The 23791-nt window shown below is 44.7% G+C and overlaps 1 protein-coding gene across 2 annotated transcripts in view; it reads right to left on the bottom strand.

Moving 5' to 3' along the window:
* Nucleotides 1-23791, bottom strand: part of PIK3CA (phosphatidylinositol-4,5-bisphosphate 3-kinase catalytic subunit alpha) — a 115691-nt gene that overhangs the window by 72579 nt on the left and 19321 nt on the right. For both annotated transcript variants that reach the window (XM_040349408.1, XM_040349409.1), the window contains exons 3-7: nucleotides 15169-15378; nucleotides 14725-14975; nucleotides 11587-11832; nucleotides 11414-11499; nucleotides 6130-6235 (exon numbers count right to left, since the gene is read on the bottom strand). In XM_040349408.1, the coding sequence (XP_040205342.1) occupies nucleotides 6130-6235; nucleotides 11414-11499; nucleotides 11587-11832; nucleotides 14725-14975; nucleotides 15169-15378 (899 nt within the window). The remainder of the gene's footprint in view (nucleotides 1-6129; nucleotides 6236-11413; nucleotides 11500-11586; nucleotides 11833-14724; nucleotides 14976-15168; nucleotides 15379-23791) is intronic.

Raw genomic sequence — 23791 nt, 5'->3', positions numbered from 1 at the left:
TGGTCTAGTTTGAGAACTTGGACTGGATCTTGCATTGGTGTGAGAAAATCAAGACAATACACAGGTGCTCAACAAGACGATATACATGCACTCGCAGGCCAACGTGCACTCGCAGGCCAACGTGCACTCGCTGGTGCTGGATGAAAACCTGAACTAACCGCAGGGAAAAAACTGAGAAAAGATGAGTGGCCCGCGTGCCACTGAAGATGAATGGCCAACTGGGTGCCACTGTGTGTTTGTGTGGCTGATTGTTTGTCACTGAGGTGTGTTTGCAAGTTTAGTTTGTATTCGGGTTTGCACGTAGGTGCGTGCCGCTAAGTGTTTTATACTACTGCAGACAATATTGTGCGGTTGCAAGGGTGTCAGTGAGTGTCAGGTTGCTGGGACGATATTGTGTGGTGGCAGGGGCCTTGAGTATGAAGGTTTGATGGTATTGGTGGTTGCAAGGGTCTCAGTCTGGTTTGCTGAGACGATATTGCATGGTTGCAAAGGTGTTGATGATTATGAGGTTTGTTTTGAGATGGCATGGTGTGGTTGCACAGGTCTCAACAAGTGAGGGGTTGCTGAGACGATGTTGCGTTTTGCAATGGTCTCAAATGAGTGTCGGCCGCTGAGACAACTTTGTATGGCTGCAAGGGTCTAAATGGGTGTCAGGTTGCTGAGACGATATTGCATTTGCAATGGTCTCAAATGAGTGTCAGGTTGCTAAGATGACTTTGTATGGCTGCAAAGGTCTGAACAGGTGTCAGGTTGCTGAGATGAGATTGTGTGGTTGCAAAGGTCTAGAAGGGTGTGAGGTAGCTGTGATGATATTACATTTAGCAAGGGTCTCAAATGAGTGTCAAGTTGCTGAGACAATATTCCCCTTTATTTTAATTTTTTTTATGAAAACGACTGTGAATGAAACGCTGGTAAACATGAGTTACCGCATCTGGCAGTGTTTACAAGCTGTTACAGGCATTGGCGTTTCGAATGCGTTTCGAATGCCTCTGAACATCCGTCTGAACCCATTTTTTTTTTTTTTTTTTTTTACCAACAGCAGTGTACAGGAGGCCAAAGATGATTTGTCTGGCTGCAAGGGTCTCAATAAATGCCAGGTTGCTGGGGCGAGACTGTATGGTCACAAAGGTCTTTGACGAGTGGGAGGTTGCTCAAGACAGTATTGCGTGGTTGCAAGAGTCTTGATGAGTGTGGGGCTGCTGAGACGGTATTGTGTTTGCAAGGGTCTGAACTATGGTGTGAGGCTGCTGAGACGGTATTCCGTGGTTGCAAGGGACTTGATGAGTGTAGGGCTGCTGAGATGGTATTGCGTTTGCATGGGTCTCAACAATGGTGTGAGGCTACTGAGATGGTATTGTGTGGTTGCAAGAGTCTTGATGAGTGTAGGGCTGCTGAGACGGTATTGCGTTTGCAAGGATCTCAACAATGGTGTGAGGCTGCTGAGACGATTTTGCATGGTTGCAATGGTCTCAACAGGTGTCAGGTTGCTGGGCCGAGATTGTGTGGTGACAATTTTTTTATTTTTTTTCTGCTTTTTATTTATTTATTTTTTTGCATATTTTTTTTTTTTGCGTTTTGTAAGGGTCATGTGTTGCAAGGGTCTTAACAAGGGTATCAGGCTGCTGAGACAATTTTGTGTGCTTGCAAGAGTCTCCATGAGTGCGAGGCTGCTGACACGGTATTGCGTTTGCAAGGGTCTCAACAAGGGTGTCAGGCTGCGGAGACAAATTTTGCGTGCTTGCAAGAGTCTCCATGAGTGTGGGGCTGCTGAGACGGTATTGCGTTTGCAAGGGTCTCAACAAGGGTGTCAGGCTGCGGAGACAAATTTTGCGTGCTTGCAAGAGTCTCCATGAGTGTGGGGCTGCTGAGACGGTATTGCGTTTGCAAGGGTGTCAGGCTGCTGAGACAATTTTCTGTGCTTGCAAGAGTCTCCATGAGTGGGGGGCTGCTGAGACGGTATTGCGTTTGCAAGGGTCTCAACAAGGGTGTCAGGCTGCGAAGACGAATTTTGCGTCGTTGCAACGGTCTTAACAGGTGTCAGGTTGCCGGGCTGAGATTGTGTGGTGGCAATTATTTTTTTTCTGCACTTTTATATTTCTTTTTGCGTTTTTTTTTTTTTTTGCGTTTTTTTTTTTCTTTTTTTTTTTTTTTTTTTTTTTTTTTTTTTTTTTTGTTTTGCAAGGGTCATGTGTTGCAAGGGTCTTAACAAGGGTGTCAGGCTGCTGAGACGATTTAGTGTGGTTGCAAGAGTCTCGATGAGTGTGGGGCTGCTAAGACGGTATTGCGTTTGCAAGGGTCTTAACAAGGGTGTCAGGCTGTGGAGACGAATTTTGCATCGTTGCAATGGTCTCAACAGGTGTCAGGTTGCTGGGCTGAGATTACGTGGTGGCAATAGTTTTTTTTTTTTTTTTTTTTGCGTTTTGTATATTTTTTTCCTTTTTGCGTTTTTTTTTTTTGCATTTTGTAAGGGTCATGTGTTGCAAGGGTCTCAGCAAGGGTATCAGACTGCTGAGATGATTTGCATGGTTGCAAGGTCTCAATCAGTAAGAATTGGGTTACTGAGAAAGGATAGGAACACCTGGTTTGTTTGTACCTTAAGCAAGCAGTAGAAGGTAGAAGGACAACGCCTGTTTGGATCGTAGGTTCCATAGGGGCCACTAATGAACGATATGGGAGACAACGAATGGTAGCAAATTGATAGAACATAAAGAATGTAATAACAAATCTTACTTGCGACAGTGGGCCATGCGAGTGAGTTTGCGGCGGACTGTGGCTGGAGTGAAACATGTCGGGAACGTGTGGCGTGATGCCGTGCATGGGGCAAAACAACGAGGTTTGGTGTAGAAAATAGAACACGAGAAGTGCGTATCAATGCTTTGTAAGCTCCACTGCGGGAACCAAACATATGGTACAGGTGACACCATGAGTGGCCACGAATTTGACATGACAAACAACCTAACGAATCCTACCTGGGACAGTGAACGTGCGACTGGGTTTGCTTTGGACTGGAGTGGATGTGCAATGCATCCCAAGAGTGTGGTGTGGCGCCATGCATGACACATAGGCAATAACTTTGGTAAATAAATGAGAGGGAAGAGCCGTGAACAAACAATTCGTAAGTTCCGCTGCGGGAACTAAAACACACGACATGGGGGAAACAATGAATGACAACGGTAGAAAGTATGCAATGTATCTGATACTGTACAAAATGGTTGTAAAATGCATGAAATGAATCCGATACGAATTGATAGTAAGGCGTATTGAACGAATCTGATACAAATTGGTTGTAGAGTGTATGCTACCCCTTGCTTTGAAACCGAACACCTACCAACCACCCATCCCCCCCAGGCTAATCAAGTGCAAAGAAGGCACCATGTGAGTCCAATTACCACCTCAATCTGCCAAAGAACCCATACAAACACTTGTCAATCTCCAAATGGATTTACAAATGAATCGTATGTTTGGCAGAAGGAAGTTGCAAATGTATTATGCCTGAGCCGAATGATGTTGGAACATAAGCAAAAGTAACTCAGGCAGATTTTTTCCCAAAAGGGATGCAGGATAGGAAGCATAACGAATTGTAAGATTGCACAAGATTCGAAAAGGTTTGAATCCTACCTGCGACAGTAAGCGGGAACCGCCGGCGAAGACCATGAAGGGAGAAGCCGCAAAGCGCTTGCGATGTCGAATGCGCTTGAATGCGCAGACTCATGGACATGAGGTGAGCTGGGAAGAGTCGGCCCAGTGACGTGTAGTACTGCACACTGAACCGACAAAGAGCATGTGTGAGTGGGCTGCTTAAATACCCTCCGGGCTCCTCCCATAAACTCAGGCCACCATACTGGCCTTCTTTATATATATATATATATATATATATATATATATATATATATATATATATATATATATACACACACACACACACATATATACACACACATACATATACATACATACATACATACATACATACTGAAGAGTACTATGTATGAACTGAATACATTTTATTTTCTGTATATTTTTTAATTCTGTATCATGTCCTGAGGAAGCAATACGATGCAAAATGCGTTGATAAGCAAGCATAGAGGAGTTCATGGACCTGACCTCTTGATTACCATATACATCCCAGTCTTTGGTTTTATATTAATGGCCTTATACCTACCTTTTGAAAGGTTCCATGGCTCCATGTCTGTTATTGGGTATCTGTTGACCTTTGTTTAGTAGAGGGCATTGTGTTATTTGTTATCTATATGTAATTTTAATAATTTGTAATAAAAAAGGAATCATTTTTACCAATTCTGCCTTGTGTTGTGCCCACAAAATCTGCCATACACTCGAAATCCTTTTTCTCTTAGACCGTTTTCACACTGGGTTGCTTTGCAGGCGATATAACGCTAAAAATAGTGCCTGCAAAGTTACCTGAAACAGCCGCTGCTGTCTTTCCAGTGTAAAAGCGGTGCGCTAGCAGGATGGTAAAAAAAAGTCCTGCTAGCAGCATCTTTGGAGCGGTGAAGAAGCAGTGCGTGTATACCACTCCTGCCTATTAAAATCAATGGGGCACTGCGGCTATACCCCCAGCAGAGGCGCTTTGCGGTGGTTTTAACCCTTTCTCGGCTGCTAACGGGCAGTAAAGCATCCCGCTAGCAGCTGAATAGTGCCACGAAATTGACGGAAAAATCACAGCTAAAAATAGCTGGCGCTTTACTACCGACACAGCCCCACTGTGAAAGGGGCCTTAAAAAAAAACTGAGCACTCAAGAACTGGGTGGGGTTATATGGGAGTGTCCCAGTAGGACATGTCCTCAAAAGCTTGCAAGTGTCCACTCATCTGAAGGTAGGAGTCTATAACCCATGGTGAATGAATTACGTTGCCTGTGTCCTGTACAGTATTGTACAATCAAGATATTATTTCCTTGCTTGTGATTTGGATACATTTCACCACATTAACCAGTTAAGCCCCGGACCAATATGCAGCCTAAAGACCCAAGGTGTTTTTACAGTTCGGGACTGCGTCGCTTTAACAGACAATTGCGCGGTCGTGCGACGTGGCTCCCAAACAAAATTGGTGTCCTTTTTTCCCCACAAATAGAGCTTTCTTTTGGTGGTATTTGATCACATCTGCGGTTTTTAGTTTTTGCGCTATAAACAAAAATAGAGTGACAATTTTGAAAAAAATGCATAATTTTTTACTTTTTGCTGTAATAAATATCCCCCAAAAACATATATAAAAACATTTTTTTTCCTCAGTTTAGGCTGATATGTATTCTTCTACCTATTTTTAGTAAAAAAAAAAAATCGCAATAAGCGTTTATCGATTGGTTTGCGCAAAATTTATAGCGTTTACAAAATAGGGGATAGTTTTATTGCAGTTTTATAATTTTTATTTTTTTTTTACTACTAATGGCGGCGATCAGCAATTTTTTTCATGACTGCGACATTATGGCGGACACTTCGGACAATTTTGACACATTTTTGTGACCATTGTCATTTTCACAGCAAAAAATGCATTTAAATTGCATTCTTTATTGTGAAAATGACAGTTGCAGTTTGGGAGTTAACCACAGGTGGCGCTGTAGGAGTTAGGGTGCACCTAGTGTGTGTTTACAACTGTAGGGGGGTGTGGCTGTAGGAATGACGTCATCGATTGTGTCTCCCTATAAAGAGGATGACGCGATCGATGCGCCGCCATAGTGAAGCACGGGGAAGCCGTGTTTACATACGGCTCTCCCCGTTCTTCAGCTCCGGGGAGCGATCGCGACGGAGCGGCTATAAACAAATAGCCGCGCCGTGGTCCCGGATCGCTCCCCGAGCGGACCCGACCTCCGCATGTAGCGGGGGGGGGTCCCGATCGGACCCCCCACCCGCTAATAGGCAAGGACGTACATGTACGCCCATGTGCCTGTACGTGCCATATTGTGGACGTATATGTACATGCGGGGGTCGGGAACTGGTTAAGCAAAAAAAAAAAAACAAACACACACACACACACACACACACACACACACACAACTGGTGTTGCTGAATCACATACAAATCAGTTGAAGGTAGAAGTGGGGTCTTGCTTTTTAAAGATCAGCCATATTTAATATAGTTAAATCGTATGCAACATTCTGTGTGGGAACTACTTACCTCTTTGGCACCCTTTCTGCCCTTCACAGAACAAATGGACAGACAAAGGCGAGCTGCCCTAGGCAGATCGGGGATGTACATGTCATACAAAAGCCACTCATTCCACCTGAAAATAAGAAGTAAAGTTTAAGTAAAGAATAAATGTATTATATAAACAAAAGGATTTTGTTGCATACATTTAGGGCCTCATGCACACTGGGCGTTTTGCTAACTCTAACTCCTTTCTGCTTGGCAGCCGCATTTAGGTGCATCAAGCACTTGGGCGTTAATTCATTTCGTTGGCCAGAATAAATTTCAATGAAACTAATTAATGCTCAAGAGCTAAATTTGCCCAACGTTAATGCACTTAGACGCATTAACATCCTGGATGCACTGGCTGTGTTTTTTTTTTCCTCCCTCTAAACACCTATGTGTGCATGGACCATAAGCTAGCATGCAGTGGGCGTCTAGAGGCAGAAAAAAAAAAAACCCACACACCACCACATTTGAAGCCACAATCGCCATGCTATTGAACCTCTGCAGGGTGTGGTTCCCAACTCTAAATTATCCAATCTCCCAACTGGAGATACAAATAGGTATTTTAAAAACACAATGTAGCAAAAATAAAAATATTTATTCTGTTTAACAGTATGGCGAGTTGGCGACAACCATAACCAAATAATTACCGTACTGGGAAGCAGCTTTCTTTAGCAACAAAAAGTATTCTCTCAAATACTTTTACTTCAAGTATTTCCTTAGCAACAAAACTTTATCATTTGTGTTTTAATTGTGAGCACAGTTATACAGTTGGGACCTATTTTTATAGTTTTAGGCTACTTTCACACTGAAGGTGTTTTAGTGCTAAAAACAGTGCCTCCAAAGCGCCTCCCATGCTACCCCAGTGTGAAAGCCTGAGTACTTTCACACTGGGCGGTGCGCTTGAGGGATGAAAAAAAAAAAAAAACAAGTCCTGCAAGCAGAATCCTTGGGGCAGTTAAGAAGTGCTGTATACAGTGCTCTTAAACCGCCCCTACCCATTGGAATGCGCCTAAAATGTGCTTCAGAAGTGCCGCAATACGGGCGGTTTTAACCCTTTCTTCGGCCGCTAGCGGCCGAACAGTACCACTATAACGATGGTGAAGTGCCTCTAAAACGAAGGACGCTTCAGTGTGAAAGTAGCCCAATTGCAGTCATTTTGTTTTTCACTTTGATTAATATGCACAATTATGGTCATTTGTCCAGTACACCGCTAACTGTACACACGATTTTAGGATTTTCTTGTATACAAGAATTAATCATTCTGGCTGGCCTAGCTAAAGTTATGATGCAAGCTGGCGGTTTGTGCTTTGATCTGCTGGATGTTTGTACACACCATGGCTCTCTGGCAACACAGGTTTATCTACATACTTTAGATCAGGCATCACTAAATGGCGGACTGCGGTCCGGTTCCAGCCCCAGTAGCCATACAACCCGAACCACAGCCTCGCCAAATAGTTGCCTGTGTGTCCTCTCCCCGCCAATGGCTTGTCAGCCTTCCGCTAATATGTTCACAGCATGGCAGGTGTGCCGCGCACAGAAGATCGCTGCACTGCCCCCCTACTTGTCATTCACAAAAGATGAGAAGCGTGGCCGCTCTGGATAAAGGGTGGGACTTTTTAAGTTAAGAAGCGGGTGATTGCTGGCGCCGCCCAGCTGTGTAGCAACCAATCACTCACCTTTAATGTGAAAAGTCACGCCTGTTGTATGGGGCTGCCGTGCTTTCAGTTTTGTGTGAATAAGATAGGGCTCTGTGGGGAGTGCTGTGCTGTTATGGGGACAACAGTCTACTATCGAGGGGGATCTGTGATTTGGGGGGGGGGGGGGGGGAGAGACGTGACGTGCACAAGAGGCTGCAATGTGGAGGATATCACATGGAGACATACCACCAAATATAAAAAGAGACTCAGACCTCCACTAGAACATTTTTCTGACCAGATCCCCGTGAATTTTAATTCACTACCCCTGCTTTAGGTGTTTAGTGCAACACATATCCTCAACCACAATAATGATAAGTGTCGATTTTCTTTTAAGACCCACGCCTTATCGGATACAAGCTGAAGATTTTATCAATGTGTGAATAGCGTAAAAGTTCTCTATATTGGTTCATCATGACCTACCTATGATTTGGAGGTCATATATTCGAGTGCGTGTGGCTTTGAAATGTAAAGGGATCCACAAGGTATTGTGCGACTTTGGCCGGTCTTCTTGCAATTTGCACAAATTCCCCCATCAACACAGACACTGCCGACAGGGGAATCAGCAATTTTCTTCTCCCGCCAGGGGATGGGAAGTCCTAGTGTGAAGCCGGGGCAGAAGACAGTGATTATCACTGACAGCTATAGCATCTGCTAGCGATAATCGTAGGAGAATCCAGCAGGCCGGTTGTGCCCAAGTTGAACGATCAACTTGGTGCATTCAACCTGCCCATGAACGGTTCAATTCTCGGTTCAGATTCAAACCTTGTATGGCCGACCTTAGTTTGGCATAATTGATTACTACACATTGTGAATGCTATAGGTCGATTACAACATTCAATTTTGCATGGAAGTATAAGCATGATGTTTGAAATTGCAATATTCCCACAATCAAGACCTATTTTTTTAAGTTTGAATACAGTCAGTCAGTCATTTTGGTTTTTCACTTAGGCTGCTTTCACACTGGAGCGGGCGTTGGACAGTAAAAACACAGCTAGTTTTAGCGATGCTATTCGGCCACAAGCATGGTGATTTTAACCCCGCTAGCGGCCGATGAAGGGGTTAAATGCGCCTGTGTAGCACCGCTGCCGAAGCACTTTGCAGGCGTTTCAGCAGCGTTGCCCATTCATTCCAAAGGGCAGGAGCGGTGTATTACAACACAATGATGCTGCTTGCAGGACATTTTCTAACGTCCTGCCAGCGCATCGCCTTAGCGTGAAAGCACTCAGGCTTTCACACAGACTGCAGGGAAGCAGTTTTTCAGGTGCTGTACAGGTGCTATTTTTAGCCCAAAAGCGCTTGAAAACCACCCCAGTGTGAAAAGAAAGGAGTCTAAGTGGTTTTAAAGTAAAAAGGTTTAACTTAATGCATTATTTGCATTAAGAAAAAAAAAACTTCCACTTCGCCCATCCCTAAACACTCACCAGGGACCCAGCACTGTGCCCAGCTGCAGCTCTTCTCAACTCTCTTTCTGCTCTCACAGGCTACACTGAGAGCAGTGGAAGCCAATGTAGCCTACTGTTAGTCAAATCCTATGAGAAGGTAGCCGGCAGGTGGTTTGGGCATGGAGCCTAGCCAGGGTGTGTGTGTGTGCACGCACACACAGAGACTGGCTTGGAGGTGTGCCCATAGCACATAACTTGCTGGCGTGGACAGTGCCAGCGGGAGACTCCAGAGAAAGAACGTAAGGGGGTCGCTTTGTGCAATACTATTGCACAGTGAAGGCAAGTACAGCCTCTTTAATAAAAAAAGAATAATGAATATGACGACTTTATAACTGCATTAGGTGCTGCCTTTGTAAATGTTGTTTTTGTCAATTTTTCACTTAGGTCAGCTTTTAAGAAAAGTGGTGAAAATTATTTGATCCACTGCAGATTTTGTAAGTTTGCCCACTTACAGAGATATGAAGGATCTATCTATTTTTTCTTCTTAGGTGTATTTTAGATGACAGACATAATTTTAACCAAATAGCCAGAAAAAAAAAAAAAAAAAAACCACGATACAAATGTTATCAATGGAGTTGCAGTTCAGCGAGTAAAAAAAGTATTTGATCCCCAAGCAAAAACATGACATAGTACTTGGTGCTGTTGGCAAGCACAGAGGTAAGACGTTTCTTGTAGTTAGTGACCAGGTTTGCACACATCTCAGGAGGGATTTTGGTTGACTCTTCTTTACAGATCTCCTCTAAATCCTTAAGGTTTCTTGGCTACCGATTGTCAACTCGAAGTTTCAGCTCCATCCATAAATTTTCTATAGGATTAAGGTCTGGAAATTGGCTAGGCCACTCCATGACCTTAATGTACTTCTTCTTGAGCCACTCCTTTGTTGGAGGTATGTTTTGGGTCATTGTCATGCTGGAAGACCAATCCACGAATCATCTTCAGTGTTCTGCCTGAGGGAAGAAGGTTCTCGCCCAGATTTTACAATACATGGTCCATTGGCAAAATCAGATGGTACCTTTAGCAGAGAAACAGCCGAAAGCATCATGTTTCTACCTCCGAGCTTGACTGTAGAGATGATGTTCTTGGGCTCATAGTCAGCATTTTTCTTCCGTCCAAACTCAGCGAGTTGCGTTAATGCCAAAGAGCTCAATTTGTCTCGTATGACCACAGCACTTTCTCCCAATCCTTCTCTGAATCATTTAGATGTTCATTGGCAAACTTCAACGGGCCTGTACATGTGCCTTCTTGAGGGGGCCTTGGGGGGCTGTAAGATTTCAATACATGGTGGCGTATTGTGTCATCAATGGTTTGTTTGGTGACCGTGGTCCCAACTGCCTTGAGATCATTTCCAAGCTACTCCTGTGTATTTCTGGCCTGATCCCTCACTTTTCTCATGATCATCCTTACCCCATGAGGCAAAAACATGCATGGAGCTCCAGACCAAAGACGAATGATGATTATTTTGTATTTCTTTCATTTGCGAATAATTACTCAAACAGTTGTCTCCTTCTCACCAAGCTTCTTATAGCCCGTTTCCAACCTTGTTCAGGTCTACAATCTTGTCACCAATATATCTTGACAGCTCTTTGGTCTTGCTCATGATGGTGGGTTTGAATGGAGGAAATATGTATTAAAAAAAAAAAAAAAAAAAAAAAAAACACCTGTCCACAGAATCTAACGAGTTGCCATTAGGAGCACCTTCTTATAATTGACAGGACTAATCTGTGTACTGTAGCCAGTCTGTGGGAGCCAAAACTATTGTTGGTTGGTAGGGGGGGGTCACCTACTTATTTTACGGTTGATATTCTGTCTTTATTATTTAAATTACACCTATGATAACAAATATACATCCTCCATTTCTTTGAAAGTGGGCAAACTTACAAAATATGCAGGGGGACCAAATAATTTCCCCCACTGTATATACAGTCTGGTGTAGGTATCTGTGTAGTGTCTGTATTATGAACAGCCATAAGTTCCAAAGATGAAATAAAATAACTTTATATTTTCATAAATCACAATTCCTCAAAAAAACAAAAAAACAAAAAAAAAACAAACACAAAACAACAACCCAGGATAAAAACCATATGAGAAATGCAAGCAATAGTCAAAAGCATGATTCAATAAAATCACCTGGGATTTGAACAAGGAACCCTCTGAGTGTTGACATTGTCACATAATGGCTCAACTCCATGATATATACCAGTTCGAACATAGATCTAAAGCAAAAGATGAGGTTTATAAACCTTTTAATAAATTAAAATACAAGAGACAAGCAACTACAGTATATTATAATGGGAGTGTACCTTGTCAATATCTCTGATGTTCACATTGACATATGTCGCACAGAGAATTTTTATTCTGAGACTGCTGTTGATCGCCCACAGCGATTTAGCAGAGGCTTCTCCATTCATGTATGGTGTTGCTGTTGAAATTCGTCTTGAGTAAGAGGGCATTGTAAAGGTGTCCACTGGAATCTGGTTGTATAAGCTGTCTTTTGCCATTAACATTAAATTGGGCATCCGGCCAAGCATTATACAGCTCCTTATATACTAAAATATATTAATGACATTTAACAAATGTGTCCATAGTCAACAAAACAGTAACACATATAATCATGTTATCCTTAAGTTATATAAGCTATATTTTACAGTTCATGGAAAAGTACAGATTGAAAACAAAGATGAGCAAGCACCAAAAACCTGGTAAATATGTTAAATAGTTAATAGAAGGTGTGACACAATTCCTAAATGAAAAGAAACTGATTTTTTTTTTCATATTGCAAACTTCCTAAAATTGCAAAAATAGTGCACGCATAGACATTTGCAAATTTATACATCTAGTGGCTGTTCCAGAGGCTGTCCCAGCTGTTGTGCAAGCAGAGGGCAGAGACAGGAATTCTCTTTGAATTCTAGACTTTAGCTCTGTTGCCTGAACAGCTCAGAGGTCATAGGCTTTCCACATCTTAGCAAGTCATCATGCTCCTACATTTGTATAATGGATAGAGACTACAACTGCACAGTATAGTTCAGTTCATCCCAGTCCCGCCTTCTCCTCTTATTTGTTAATAGCAACATTTGCTAACACCTGAAACGTGACTGGAGTGAGGGAGGATATAACTATTACACCCCCAGTTCCCAGCAAAGAATTGTAAAAAGTACTTAGGGATATCTTCCTTTGAGAATGATTAGATCACTTCTCTCAGATGGTAGCACCCCTCCCAACTAATGCTGAGGAACATTAGACAAGACAGCATATGTCTAGTATGAAACATGCTGTGGGCCTTTGTCTCTCTACAGCTGGCTCCTGGCTTTTATGTAAATAGGACCAGGGGGCCGTAGAGCCGTCTAATCGCTTTTACCAGACATAAGCAGTACCAGAGGTAAAGATCGGATTATAAAATCACTCCCATTTTTGTTTTAGTGAACACAGTCATGCAGCAGTTGGTTATTAACTCTGCTAAAAGGCATGGGTGTCCTGTAACTTACAGCTGCAATATCAGCTTTTAAACTTTTTCGTAAAAGCTTACAAAATCAAAACCCAATATGGGCTCTAACACTTCCCTGTTTTATTAAAGCAGAACTTAAAGCGGAACAGTACTCGCCTCAGCTCCGGCGATGCAGCATCACCCCCCCCCCCCCCGAGCTCCACGCCCGGCCGGTGACATCTTCTGGTGGCTAGCTTCTGGGTCTCAATCACCAGCCGCTGTCATTGGCCGGGGGCAGGGGATTACATCACTCCTGTGCATCCGGCATTGCCAAATTTGTACAGTGAAGGCTGAGAAGCAGGCAAGTAGCTTTAATGCAGAAGAGGCAAAGTGTGCATTTTGCATTAAAAATCCTGCCTGTCCCTCAATTTTAATATCGCAACATAAAGCTCCGCTTTAAAGCGGAACTTCAGTAATTTCTTCCATCTTTCCATCTATTACAGGTGAAACTCGAAAAATTTAAAAATCGTGCAAAAGTTCATTTATTTCACTAATGCAACTTAAAGCGGATGTTCGCTCAAAAAAAAATATTAAAAGCCAGCAGCTACAAATACTGCAGCTGCCGACTTTAAATATTAGGACACTTACCTGTCCTGGAGTCCAGCGGCGATCGCTCGTCACCCTGCTGCTCCCCCCTCCATCCACGCTGAGGGAACCAGGAAGTGAAGCGCTCAGGCTTCACTGCCCGGTTCCCTACGGCGCATGCGCGAGTCGTGCTGCGCCCGCCGATTGGCTCCCACTGTGTGCTGGGAGCCGAGTGTTCCCAGCACACAACAAGGGGGGGTTGCGACGGGATGTGACGCAATGCCCGTCTTTTGCACGTCAATGCCGGGCCGGAAGTGGGTGCAAATACCTGTGGGTGCAAATAGGTATCTGCACCCCCCTCCCCCTGAAAGGTGTCAAATGTGACACCGGAGGGGGGGGGAGGGTGCCGATCAGCGCGACTTCACTTTAGGGTGGAGAACCGCTTTAAAAAAGGTGAAACTAATATATGACATATTCCAAGCCGTGATTTGTCATAATTGCGATGATTATGGCTTACAGCTCATTAAAACCCCAAAGCCACAATCTCAGAAAATTAGAATATCATGAAAAGGTGCAATATTCTAGGCTCAAGTGTCCCACTCTAATCAACAAAGCTATAACACCTGCAAAGGGTTCCTGAGCCTTTAAATGGTCTCTGTCTGGTTCAGTAGGAATCACAATCATTGGAAAGACTGCTGACCTGACAGTTGTGCAGAAAATCATCATTGACACCCTCCATAAGGAGGGAAAGCCTCAAAAAGGTACTTGCAAAAGAAGTTGAATGTTCCCAAAGTGCTGTATAAAAGCACATTAATAGAAAGTTATGTGGAAGCGAAAAGTGTAGAAGAAATGGGTGCATAAGCAGCAGGGATGACCGCAGCCTGGAGAGGATTGTCAGAAAAAGGCCATTCAAAAGTCTTTGGGACTTTCACAAGGAGTGGACTGAGGCTGGAGTCAGTGCATCAAGAGCCACCACACACAGACAGATCCATCAAGAGCCACCACACACAGACAGATCCTGCACATGGGCTTCAAATGTCATATTCCTCTTGTCAAGCCACTCCTGAACAACAACGTCAAAAGCGTCTTACCTGGGCCATGTGTCCGGGGATAGGTTAATTTGATCTAACTTATGATCACCGGACATGCACATATATTTAGTGCGTACTTGTTGATCTTAGACTGCTGCTCATAAGACAGGAATATGCAAACTTTTTTTGCTGCTTATTTCTGCTGTAGTCACAGTGGTGAATGGCAAATTGTATACCTGTCTTCTATGGCCATCTGCAGCAACCACATGGCTCACGTGACATGCATTGCAAGATTGAGGTAATGTTCAGTTTTGTAGCAAACAATGCAACAATCATTCCACATGCAAGCCATAGTTAAGGAAATAAAGGCATTGTTATACATTTTACAAGGTCTTCCTCACCTTATACTGACTTAGTGGATACTTTTCAAGCAAGTATTCATCACAGCCACAGACTTTTAGTATATACTTCCCCTGGTATTCAAGGACACAGAGCTTCAGCTGCTCAGAGGACAGTAACATACTTCTTGTCTTTTTTCTTATTGCTTCTGCTATTACGTGTTCTGGTACACAGTCATGGTTAATCTTCAGAGAGTATTTTTGTTTCTCATTGTTGGGAGACACAATGACCCAAATCACCACAATTATTTGCCCTATGGAAAAGAAGGCTCGATAGGAATTATTACAGTTAGAGACAAAAGTTAATGACCCTTTAACCTTATACTGCCATAACAGGACAAAGAGGAAAAAGTACAGCAACAATTTGTGTGTACGCTCTCATACACACTGAATATACACAAATACCACATCAGATTATGCAGGAAGTTGGAAATGTTCCACATTTACCTTTGTCTAGTTTGCTTTCTATGTGCTTGGGAAGCTCTGAGGAGGATTCAACATTAGGTGGGTAAACGTAAAGTGCTCTGCTAATAGGGCCATTTGCATCACGAAGTTCAACTGCATCTTTACAAACATTGAGGATATTTTTCCTAAAGTCCTGTACCTCTGGATCCTTCACCATGTCAAATTCACACACTGGCATTCCTATGGCAAAACCTTAAAAAGGTAGGAAGAAATATTTAGTGTATACAAAAATTATGTAAAACAAGTCAGTCACAGTTAAAACTTTCTAGTCAATTAAATTTCTTGCTACACATTTTTTTTTCAACATATATGCAGTTACTCATAAGTTGATTTCCAGCTCCATTACTGTAAATCTGGAAGATTTGGGTTGACCGGCAGTATTAAAGGATTTAATGCTTTTTTGTGGACTACACAGAAATAAACTTCCCAAAGCAAAACATCCACAGAATACCTGAAACATATGATAAAATTCAGTTATGGTTTTCAGCCATTTAAAAAAAAAAACTGACAGTCACCCATTTCCCAATTTTTCCTTTCTGTCTACATAAATGAAAATTAGGCATTATAAAGGGCTCTTATACTCAGGCTGCCTGAGCCCATTAAGCATAATACCTGGCATATAACCTCTGCCCAAGCAGCAAAGGTGCAGCGTACCATTAACATGAATGATTGTGCATTGCTATTGTAAAAAAGAAGAATAGGAGAGTTTACAAAAAAAAAAAAAAAAAAAAAAAAAAATAGATCTTTTCTATTTGCTGCAAATGCTTACATGCTGTTCTTGTGTTTGATAGAACCGCCATATACATGAATACAGCAGAGCACAGCCATTCATGTTAAAGTGGTACTAAAAGGTAGAACGTTTTACTTGAATATATTCTATGCATCAAGAAATATTATCTAAAAAAAAAAAAAAAAAACACGTGTGTGTGTGGGTTTTGTACCACCATTATGTACTGTTTGTACAAAAAATTATGTACCGATTGTAAAAAAAAAAATTCCTTTAGAATTACTTTGTTAGGCTGCACCTGGGTGGAGGAAATACGCTCGGGCATTACACTAAACAGGCCCAGATGGAACAACTGAAAAATCTCTAATACTGGCATTCAAGTTATTTTGTCCTTCACCTGTAGTATACATTTAAAAAAGATTAGATTAGATTACAGTGCGATTTAAAAACGTTACTTCTGTGTATAGTTTACAATTTTAGAAACAGTCACATTTGATAAACAAGCAGTTTCTACTTCATGTTTCCTGTGATGTACAATGATAGAATTGTATTGCTCCTTCATACACTGGAATTCTAGGGGGTCTAGTTATAAAACATTTGTTCAACTAAATGTGTTTGTTGAACTAATGTGACAAGCATTTGCACGTTCTTGACAAAACACAAATCACAGATTGGTTAAATCGCCAAAAAATAAATAAAAGGAATTAAAGCTGTGAAACGTACCAACACCCTCAAATGCAGGTTGTAAACTGCACCCAACAGCGCCTCTAGGATAAAGCCACCAGACATGTTTCTGAGGTATCCTTAGATGAGATCTTGTCCACTTGGCACATGATGGTCTTAATGATAGAAGACACTGCCAGACCCACGAAATGCACTCTCCATTCCATAGGGTATTGCAGAGTGAGCGAAATAAATAACTTGCTGGGGGTCAGCTCAGTCTGAACAAAAAAATCCCTTAACCACTTCACCGCCCACCCCATAGCAGAATGACGGCCGGGCAGTGGTTCAGTTATCCTGACTGGGCGTCATATGATGTCCAACAGGATAACAGTCGCCACGCGCCCACAGGGGCTCACATCACGGCAATCGTTGTTGCCGTGTGTCAGCCTGACACATCGCAACTCCAATCTAGGTAAGGAGTCTCAGACGGAGACTCTTTACCACGTGATCAGCCGTGTCCAATCACAATGTAAACAGGAAGAGCCGTTGATTGGCTTTTCCCCACTCCGTAGAGGAGAGCCAATCGGCGGCTCTCCTGACAGTGGGGGTCTGTGCTTATTATATATCAGCACAGTCCCCCCCACAAATGCCCGCCCAGTACCACCATGGATGCCGCCAGACCACCAGGTATGCACACGAAGATACCCAAAAAGGTATGCCCACAGAAATGCAACGCTTTGTGTTATTTATGTGTTATCTAGGGGCGATACACCCCCTCCCCTCCCCCCTTTTTTTTCCGATATTGCCATCTCAAAAAGTTTACATTTGTATCGCTTCATACTCGGTTTGTAATCTCTTTAATAAAAACATAAAAAAAAAAAGGGGGTATGCCATCTGGTATTGAAGTAGTTAAATGAGGATGTGTAGGGAATGATTGGGGGATGCTGTGGTAGACATTATGCTCTGCTGTGACCTGTAGTTACACCAGTCTCATCAGAAAATCTGTAATCCCAACCCCCCAATCATTTGTCTGCTGGCACCTGTAGTCCCAGCTAGGAACCACTAAAGCTGCTGCTGCTGCTGCTTACTGTTGGGCCCCAAAATGGCCCTCGACAGAACGATCTGCTCCACTCGTGACATCACCAGTCATAGTGCACATGTGTTGGCCTCAGTTCAGTCCCAAGTCAAGGAGCGGAGGGGGGAAAAAAAATACCAGTTACACTTACGGTAGCTGTTTTTCTGTAAGTCTTACAGGACGGCACCTTGAGAGTAGACTGGCTCCACCTGACCGGAAACACAATCAGAAAGAGGTTTAAAAGCCCCGCCCCTCCCCGTGCACCTCAGTTAGTGATAAAGTAACCACCATTAGAGCACGGGAACCAGTATATAAAAATACAAACCATATAAATTCCTCAGGGTGGGAAATAGGCCTGCCGTCCTGTAAGACTTACAGAAAAACAGCTACCGTAAGTGTAACTGGTATTTTCTCAAGTCGTCTTCCAGGACGGCACCTTGAGAGATAAGCAAGTAACCCTCAGGCCTACCTTAGGGCGGGACAACTGCCTGCAGGATTCTTCTGCCAAACGTCAAGTCTTGGGGTGACAGAAGTTCCACTCGGTAGTGTTTGAGAAAGGTGTTCTGGCTTGACCACGTTGCTGATCTACAGATTTGTTCCACTGAAACTCCTGCTCTCTCTGCCCAGGAGGTTGCTATAGATCTCGTGGAATGTGCCTTGACTTTAGGTACTATTTTGCCAGCCTTGATGTATGCTAATGAAATTGCCTGTCTTATCCACCTAGATATAGAGGCTCTAGATGCTTGGCAACCCTTTTTCTGCCCTGAAAAATTAATTAGCAAGTGAGATGAGCGTCTGAACTCGCTCACCCTTTCCAAATAACTTAACAAACAGCGTCTTACATCCAAACAGTGGAAGGTCTTTTCCCTTTCGTTCTGTGGATTTGCGCAAAATGAAGGAAGAATAATTTCTTGTGACCTATGAAATTTCGTTGCCACCTTAGGTAGGTACAGGGGATCCTGACTTAGGACTACCCTGTCTTCAAAAAGACGAAAATAAGGCTCTTTGATTGAGAGCGCCTGCATGTCTCCTATTCTTTTGGCCGTAGTAATAGCCAGAAGAAAGGAGAATTTAAATGTCAACAGCCTAACCGGAATGCTGTCTATCGGTTCAAACGGAGGTTTGGATAAATGGTCTAGTACCAAGGTGAGGTCCCAGGGGGGAACCCTGGAGATCTGAATAGGGGATAACCTATCCCTAGCCGACAGGAACCTCTTGATCAGCGGATCCAGGGCCAGCCTCTTGTCTAAAAAGTAGGACAAGGCGGCTACTTGTACTCTTAAGGTTCTTGTGGCTAGTCCTAGATCAACTCCTTCCTGGAGAAATTCCAGGATGACAGATATTTCAGGTAGTGGGGCTTGCCTGGCTGCACACCAGCGTGAAAAAACCCCCCAGGTCTTAGCATAGATCTTTCTAGTGACCTCCTTATGACTAGCCAAAAGGGTATTTATTACCTTCTCCGAACATCCTCTCCGCTGCAGGTTCCACCTCTCAAGTACCAGGCCGTCAGACTGAAAAAGTCGGGCTCTGGGTGAAAGATCGGTCCCTGCCGCAGAAGGTCCACTCGGACCAGGAGAGGGAGGGGGGGGGAAGAACTGACCAACGTTCTAACATTGGGAACCAAGCTCTTTTGGGCCACTGGGGAGCGATCAGGATCAGCTTCCCTCGTGAGCGACTCAGTTTCTGTAGGACCCTTGGGATCAGACTCAGGGGAGGGAAGGCATAGGCCAGATGAAATGTCCAGGCCTGGGCCAACGCGTCCACACCCTCCGATCCCTGATCCCGGGAGAGGGAGAAGAATCTTTCTACCTTCCTGTTCTTCCTGTTCGCGAAGAGGTCTATTTCTGGGTTGCCGAAACGATGTCGAACCCAGTCGAAGACTTCTCGATTTAATTCCCACTCCCCCTGGAGGATGGGTTGGCGGCTTAAAAAGTCCGCTTCTAGGTTTAGGGCTCCCCTGATGTGAATTGCTGAAAGGGAGAGGACTCTCTGTTCTGCCCAACCTAGAATTTCTAAGGACAGCCTTAGGAGAGAACGGGACCTGGTGCCTCCCTGGTGATTTATGAACGCCACCGTGGTTGCGTTGTCGGAGAGAATCTGTATTTCTTGGTTCATGACTCTCTCCTCGAACGCCTCCAAGGCCTTCCCGACCGCTAATAATTCGCGGAAGTTGGAAGAGGACCTGCTTTGTCGTCGATCCCAGGACCCCTGGGCCTGGAGACCCGACATGTGGGCTCCCCACCCCCAGGAGCTGGCATCCGTGGTTATCCTGAGAGGATTTGTCTGGTTCCATGGGAGGCCTTCCTCCAAATTCTGAGGAATGAGCCACCACCCCAGTGTGCATTTTACAGATTCTGGGATGCTGACCCTGGAGTCTAGGGATGAGTCCTTCCCGTCCCAGGAGGAGAGCAGGAAGGCCTGCAGGGTTCTGTAATGAAGCTGGGCCCATGGGACCGCTGGGATGCATGAGGTCATCAGTCCCAGTAACCTCATGATCTGCCTGAGGGAAATTTCTATTGAACCCATGACGGACCTGACCACTGACCCGAGTCTCTGGATCTTGTCCTCGGGAAGAACCAGCTTTTTCTCTACGGAATCTATCAGGAACCCCAGGTACATTTTTCTCTGTTCTGGGAGGAGAGAAGATTTTTCTCTGTTTACAATCCATCCCAAAGATTCCAGAGTAGTCAGGACGGTGGCCAGATCCGAGAGAAGAAGCTCTCGGCTGGGGTTGAAAAGCAGTAGGTCGTCCAGGTAGGGGACAAGGGAGATCCCTTTCAGATGTAGAAAGGCGACCACCTCTGCCAGGACTTTCGTGAAAACCCTTGGGCTGGAGGCCAGACCAAAGGGGAGTGCGGTGAACTGCCAGTGCTGAATCCCCTGAGGGGAGGCAATGGCAAATCGGAGGAACCTTTGATGGTCCCCGAAGATTGGGACATGGAGGTAGGCGTCCCTCAGGTCTATGGTTATCATAAAGACTCCTTCCAACAACAGTCCCTTGAGACTGTAAATGTTTTCCATGCGGAACTTCTTGTAGAGGAGAAAGGTATTTAAAGGTCTTAAATTTATGATCAATCGGAATTTCCCCGAAGGTTTGGGCACCATGAAAATATGTGAGTACACCCCCTGACCCTGTTGTCCTGGCGGAACTGGGATTATGACTCCCTGCTGAGCTAGATCTGTCACATTTCCCAGAAGGGCAGCTGCCTTGAGGGGGATCTTGGGGTAGATGAGTGAGGAGGAATATTGGGGGGGGGAAGTTGGCGGAATTCCAATCTGTAACCTTCCCTCACTATTTGCAAAATGTGAGGACTCCGTGTTATACTCTCCCAGGCTGGAAAAAATTGGGAGAGTCTTCCCCCGACTCTTAAGTCACTTGGAGTCCTTACCTGCGGGTTTGGGATCGGGGAAAAGGATACCCCCTTTTGGCTTATCCTTTCCCGCGATCCATCGCTTATTAAAGGCCGATCTTCGGTCAGAAGGTCGGTTTTTATTCTGGGGGCCTCGAAAAAATCTTCTCCTGTTAGGTCTAGGTTTTGGGGGGAACCGTTTCCCCTTTTCTGAGGCCCTAGTTAGAGCTTGATCAAGTCCTGCCCCAAAGAGAAGAGTGCCTTCAAAGGGCAGGGCACATAGACGGGTCTTGGAGGCAAGATCACCTTCCCACGTCTTGAGCCATACCGCTCTTCTGGCGGCGTTGACGAGAGCACCCGTTTTAGCAGAGGATCGGACTGTTTCAATCGATGCATCTGCTAGATAGGCTACCGCACTGCCTATGACTGTAAGAGAATCTCTAATTTCTTTAAACTTGGAGGTCTGAGGTACATGCTCCAGAAGTCTGGTTAACCAGGTATCTGCATTCCTAGCGATGCAGGAAGAGGCCAAAGCGGGTCCAAGGGCGGCCGCATTAGCCTCCCAGGCCCTGCGAAGGGAGGTGTCTGCCCGCCTGTCTAAGGAATCCTTTAAGTTCCCTGCATCCTCAAACGAGAGGTCAGACTGCCTGGAGAGTTGGGCTAGAGATGCATCTAATTTAGGAATTTTAAAAAATGTATTTTCTAATTCCTCCTTAAAGGGACAGCGCCTCTTCCAGGTCTTGTACCTTAGCAATTTCTTTTCAGGCTCAGCCCATTCCCTTAGAACTATATCTTTAAGTGACTGATGGACTGGGATAACCTTTGGCTGGGGTTTAGCTAGACCCTGGTACATTCTGTCCTGAGCCGACACCAGCTCTGCTGGCTGCTGGATCCCCTCAGAGGCATAGACAGCAGACAGCAGACCCCCCCCCATGTCATCTGCAGAAAAAATGTATTTGCCTGATCTGGCATCCTCATCCTCATCCTCAGAATGACTATCAATCACCCCATCTTCTGGAGCCTCTGAATCCTCGGTGTCGGATAGAAGAGACTCCCTAGCCCTGGAAACTCGTGGCCCTGGGGTGGATGAGCTCTCTTGAGAAGAGGGGCCGGCTGCTAAGGGCTCAGGATCCCTATTTTTTAAGGTGTCCTTAAATTCCTTTAATGTGGAAAGCATTTGGGATTGGACAGTTAGGAATTCTTTCATGATAAGGGAAGTTTCCTTTCCTGCAAGTTTTTGTATGCATTTGGCACAAAGAAGTTTGGAGTAATCTGCAGCCAGCTTAACGCTACAGTTACCACACCTCTTGGTTTTGGAAGTGTGTTTTAGGGAGAGATTAGCAGCTTCCCCCCTGGGCAGAAACCTCCTCCCCTGTAAGGGGAGAGAAAAATATATCACAGTCCATACATACAAGTGTGAGAGGAGGGGGGGGGGGGGGGGGAGGAGGAGAGGACCCAGTCCAATATGCCCCCCTGACATTCTGAGGCAGACTCACCCTTGGTGGTGTCCTCGGCAGCGGCTGCTAACGAACGATCCTCGCGCTCCATAGCGAAGTCGTACAGGCGCCACTCTCCTCCTTGCTGCAGTGTGAACAGCGAGGAGCAGACGCCGCTGGCGGCCGCCATTTTGGTGAAGACCGGAAGCGGAAATTCGTCATCACCGCGCACCGCCTGTGACGCGGCGTCGACTGCTGGCTCCATTCGAAAATGTCCCCGGGAGGACAGTACACCGGAGCCACGCTGAGGAAGCCCTCACACCCGCCCAGCAGGTAAGGGATCCTGGAGGAGAGGGAACATGGCCAAATAGGAGTACTGGGATAGCCACTATCCCAGGGATTCCTACAGAAAGGAAAGAAGGGGGGTATTGTTTGCAATTCTTCCTCCCCCCCCCCTATCACACGGGGAAAACCCCCCGGGACGGGCATTATACCCTTAGCTGAGGCAGGGACGGCCTCCCAGGACCCACTGCTCAGTACCCGGAGGGGGACCACCAGCCCCAGGCTTTAGGTCTGACAAGAAAATAATAAACCGTTTCGCTGGGGGAAACACAATCAATAACTGAGGTGCACGGGGAGGGGCGGGGCTTTTAAACCTCTTTCTGATTGTGTTTCCTGTCAGGTGGAGCCAGTCTACTCTCAAGGTGCCGTCCTGGAAGACGACTTGAGAAAACAAGCTTTGGAACCAGCAACCTTATAGGCCATCCCTTTGTTATCCAGGTACCATTCCCCTGAGCAATGACAAGCTGCATGATATGGATCTATTACAAGCTAATCTCCTAATTTCAGATGGAACCATTTAGAAGCTAGTTATTTTCTTGCAAAGGAGGTGTGGATGGTAATGTAGCGCTACGTGCGAGTCAAAAAGCAATGGCTGTATACGTCTAATGGGATGTGACCATATAGTGTGACACAAAGGATGTAATGGAAAAAATTGCACCACAACTAAATGTGAAATTAATGTAATGTAGTGTCCATAAACAATAAAACGATGAAGATGTCATGAGATGGTGAGGAACTTCCCAACAGAAATCTTCAAATATGAGGTGGAATACATATGCGCTTACCGCAACTGTTGCACCCAAATGTCGTACGACAGTGGATCGATCAAGCTTGGAATGTCCCACAGAGATGTCACCGGAAGTCCAGAAGGAAATGGAGTCTACCTCCTAGGTAGTCAGATGTCGTCAACCCAGGAAAGGGCAGGAAGACCAGATGATCATCGGCCACCGACTACTCCAATACTGAAGATCCTAGTAAACCTTGGGTATGGCAATCATAAAAGATCTTCCAA

This window comes from Rana temporaria, chromosome 4 (assembly GCF_905171775.1).
Source record: "Rana temporaria chromosome 4, aRanTem1.1, whole genome shotgun sequence".
Lineage (NCBI taxonomy): Eukaryota > Metazoa > Chordata > Amphibia > Anura > Ranidae > Rana > Rana temporaria.
This window is presented reverse-complemented; position numbering and strand designations above follow the sequence as displayed.